We start from the raw sequence: 4,365 nt of genomic DNA, 5'->3' as shown, positions 1-4,365 counted from the left end.
TATTTATAGTAAAATAAATATTAATAAGCAAAATAAAACTTTCCTCTATAAACATTATTAAAAAGCAAACACTATCATAAAAAGCATGATTTCAGCGAAGCCGACTTCAAGGAAATTCAATATTTCCCTGAAAAATACTTGATTAAACAACCATTTCGCGGAATTTTGCATTTGAAAGCAAGGTATCAGAATTAATGTGAAATCGCCACAAATGTTTTTTCCATTGAAAACATAACCAGTATTATGTGACCCGTCTCTTGTATGACATTTTATGTTAACCAGAGACCAAGGTACTGGATATACATATTTATCCATCGTAAATATATCTATTTAATAAAGTTAAACAATGACGCTCTTTTGTGAAAATGTAAATAAAAAAAACAATTAATTAGTTTGGCCCTTTTTTGTTATACAATTGGCGATACTCTACAATAACTAGGTAATATACAAATCCTAGGAATTATATTATACTAGCGGTCCGCCCCGGCTTCGCCCGTGGTACATAATATTTACGTTTTCTCTACATAAGAACCATCCTCGTACTTCAAGGAATATAATAAAAAAAGAATTATCGAAATCGGTTCAGCCGTTCTCGAGTTATGCGCTTACCAACACATTTTGCGATTCATTTTTATATATAAGACTAGCGGTCCGCCCTGGCTTCGCCCGTGGTACATGTTTACGTTTTCTCTACATAAGAACCATCCTCGTACTTCAAGGAATATAATAAAAAAAGAATTATCGAAATCGGTCCACCCGTTCTCGAGTTATGCGCTTACCAACACATTTTGCGATTCATTTTTATATATAAGATGTATATTAAAAAGTGAAGTTCCGTGTCCCCTAGTGGGGTAAGGGGCAGATGCATTATTCATACATCTGTTTCACTAATTCATTTTCTTTAGGGATAAGTAGGTGATCAGCATTCTGTGTCCTGCCAGACCGAGACATTTATATTTTTCTTCGTCTCCACGGGGAATCGAACCCATGGACCTCTCAGTTCTACGCACATCCGTTAACCACTGAACCAAGGAGGCACAATTATATGATATCTATATATTAAGAAGCCTGAAATATCATAATATGAAAAACTTGAAACTTTAAATTTCAAATAATGAGAAAGACATTTCCATTCTTATCGATATTAAAAACGAATCCTATCAATAACACAAGCAAATACCCGTCAAATCACATGTATATATTTATACGTATCTATATTAAGATGAATCTCAAATACTTCCTAACTTATAATTTTATGTACTTAACAAGTGAAATAACTTGCAAAAAGTTATGCGGAATACCTAACTTGGAACACTGAACTTCGACAAAACTTTGATTTAGTGTTTGCGATGAAACCGTCAAAAAAAGAAGCTTGTATTTGTGAATATAATGTTTTTAGTTATAAGTTAGTAGTTATAAGCCAGAAATTTTATACCTGTAAAATATTTTTATTTTGTACCTATTCCTTCTCTATGACTAAAATACATAGATAGACATGTAGTTTTAGCACTTACGTTCATTCCGAACAAAACAGTTCATAATCTAGGCATTAATCTATCTCTATTCCAAATTTTATCAAAATCTTACGAGCCATTTTTGCGTGAAAGAGCAACAAACATCCAATCCTAATCAACTTTGCTAAAGCCAATTATTTGCTTTGCAGACGTTAAACCACAGGTTTGAAACCAAAAAAAGGTTTCAATATAAGTAAGTAAAAAAAAATATTTCGTACAGAAAAATGTACTTCAATTTTATTTATATATAGAGATTCCATAAACAAAATTGTTCGTAATTATAGTGACAAATGACGACTTAATTTATCAGCAGAATAAAATAAAATTACAAAAACCAGTTTAATTAAAGTAATCAAAAATTATTTATCATTGTTTACTTCACTAATTTAATCTATTAAGTTCCATAGAAATAAATATACCTAAAACGAAATGACCAAAACTTGAAACTGCGACGAATAGTCGAGGAAAGCTGTTACAGTATTATTACAATTAAGTGTAATTTGTACAAATACTTGGACAAAGAGACAGAATGTTTATGAAAGTGAGAACATTTTGACGAATATTATAAGTCCCGCGGTTTTACTCGCGATCAAAACTACGCTAACGCTACTTCACTACATATTATAAAACAAAGTCGCTTTCTCTGTCCCTATGTATGCTTATATCTTTAAAACTACGCAACGGATTTTGATGCGGTTTTTTTTAATAGATAGAGTGATTCAGCGGGCGGAAAGCTATAAGTAATATTTTTATTTTATTTTATTTATTTATTTATTTCAGGTAACAGACAATAAATTGTACAGACCCATATTATAAATACCTTACAGACTAACATACATATAATAATTTAAAACTAAACTAAATTAATACAAAACTAAGAATATATTAAGCACTACACTATACACAATTCACGGCACTGGCGGTGTCATATTGCGCTGAACGGGCTTTGGCTGGGTGTTGCGAAGCCGCCCGCGAAACCGCCGGAACACAACACCACGGGGCCAGAACTCCTCGCTCATGAAGGTCGACAGCTGCTCGCTCGGTACACGCACAACAAATGAATTAAAATTCAAATTGTTGCGCGGCTCCAGGCGCTGGACCCTCACGATAAACTTGGTCTTCACCCGCACATACTCCACTACATCAGAAGCTTGGGTAGAGTGGTGCAGGCGGGACACGTACAGCTGCGTCGTCGGTATGGCGGGCCGCAGCAGGTGGTTGTTACCGGTCGGGGCGGTACCGCACTTGTTGGAGGAGGGCTTCTTTTTCTTCTTCCTTTTCTCTACCTTTATAAAGCCTTCCTCATCGAGTGGATGACTATTCGCGCTCGACAAGGGTGCCGCACGGCGCGGGGAGTCCCTGTGCTTAACGGGATCTCCATCTCGGGTGATATCTTGCCGCTTTACGGGAGGCTTGGCGGCAGCGGCCGCGTAACCAGCCGGTGTCGGGTTGGCTACACGTGGCGGGCTCTCCGGGGGAGGCGCGGGTCGGGCGGGGCGCGGCGTGACGCGGTCGACGGCCGGCGGCGTCGTCAAATTCGCTGACTCAAAAGTCTCACGTTGCGCTCCACGACGTGTGTTCACATTTGAAACCTCCGTTGACCTACATAATGAAATTGAATCGCGCAGGGCGACGACCTCATTACGCAGCTCGTTGATGGTGGATTGGGAAGCTCCAAATTTGAACTCCATCTCCTTTAGGGCCGTCCTTAAAGAAGTGATATCCTTAAGAAGGCGGGTGACGTCGACGTGGTCGAATGTGACGGGAGGCAGCTTACGCAAATCCTTCGCCACGAAAGTCGGCACGTCGTCCGGATCGGTCTCCTTGAACACCTTGATGATGTCCCGTAGACTTCTCTCTCCCTTCTCGTCCCTCCTGCGAGACGGCATCCTATCGGCCATATTCAATGCCGAAAAGAGAAGTGATTTGGCGTCACGAATCTCTTCCTCCGTAAAATTGCTCGTGCAAAGTTGTTCTATGCTAACTTCATCCATGACATCCAGCTGATACTGCAGGAATGCCAGGACTTCATTAGGCACAAGCGTAGCGCTCATTGTTACGAGCGAAAACTTCGATAATAAAAATATTAATTATTTATTATGAATATTCTGCACAGCGCAATGCGTCCGCTTTGGAGCGCGCATTGCACTGATATTATAAACGTGAAAGTTAGAATGTATGTGTGTTACTCTTTCACGCGAAAACCACTGAACTGATTTTAATGATACTGGGCAGTGTAGCTTATGAACCAGAATAACACATAAGCAATATAAGAATATAACTACTTACTTTTGCCCGCAGCTTCGTCCATGGAAAACATGCGGCACAGGTAGTAATATTAAAAACTCGAAAGTTTGTAATAATGTAAGACTGTATGTATGTACATGTTTTTACTGTCATGCCTAAACAGCTGATCGAATATGCATGAAATTGATACACAAATAGATTTTAACCTAAGCTATTTTTTACCCGGGTGATATACGAGTGAAACCGCGTGTACTGGCTAGTATAACCTTGTCATATATACCGATCAATTCATTTAAAAGCATCCCAATGAATCCGAGATATGAAATGCTACACCGGATCCACAAAGCGATATAACCGGTTCAAACCGGATGAAACCGGGTAAGCTGTATGTGTGCCGGGCAAAAATGTACACGACATTATATTTGAGAAGAATTCATTTCGGATACGCTTGTAAAGGTATTGGTTTATTTGTGTGTGGTTGTGTTTATGTGTTATTGTAGTTTATAAGTATGTTAGAGTAAAATAATGGATAAAAAAGTATTTTTAAGGCACTTATTTGATGTTTGATATTGCTATGAATAATTTACGTTTTGTTATGTTTATT

The 4,365-nt window shown here is 38.1% G+C and overlaps 1 protein-coding gene across 1 annotated transcript; it reads right to left on the bottom strand.

The window, feature by feature from the left end:
* Positions 1 to 2,268: 2,268 nt before the first annotated feature.
* On the bottom strand, positions 2,269 to 3,591 carry LOC149476667 (uncharacterized). Its single transcript, XM_089711838.1, has one exon. It carries the CDS (start codon positions 3,566 to 3,568, stop codon positions 2,423 to 2,425), a length of 1,146 nt encoding a protein of 381 aa, XP_089567964.1. The 5' UTR covers positions 3,569 to 3,591; the 3' UTR covers positions 2,269 to 2,422.
* Between the last annotated feature and the right edge of the window lie 774 nt (positions 3,592 to 4,365).

This window comes from Colias philodice, chromosome 27 (assembly GCF_061535455.1).
Source record: "Colias philodice isolate Cphi_HAF_F1 chromosome 27, ilColPhil1 Martin Lab GWU primary, whole genome shotgun sequence".
Classification (NCBI taxonomy): domain Eukaryota; kingdom Metazoa; phylum Arthropoda; class Insecta; order Lepidoptera; family Pieridae; genus Colias; species Colias philodice.
The sequence above is the reverse complement of the archived record's forward strand: the minus strand, read 5'-3'. Positions and strand labels throughout refer to the sequence as shown.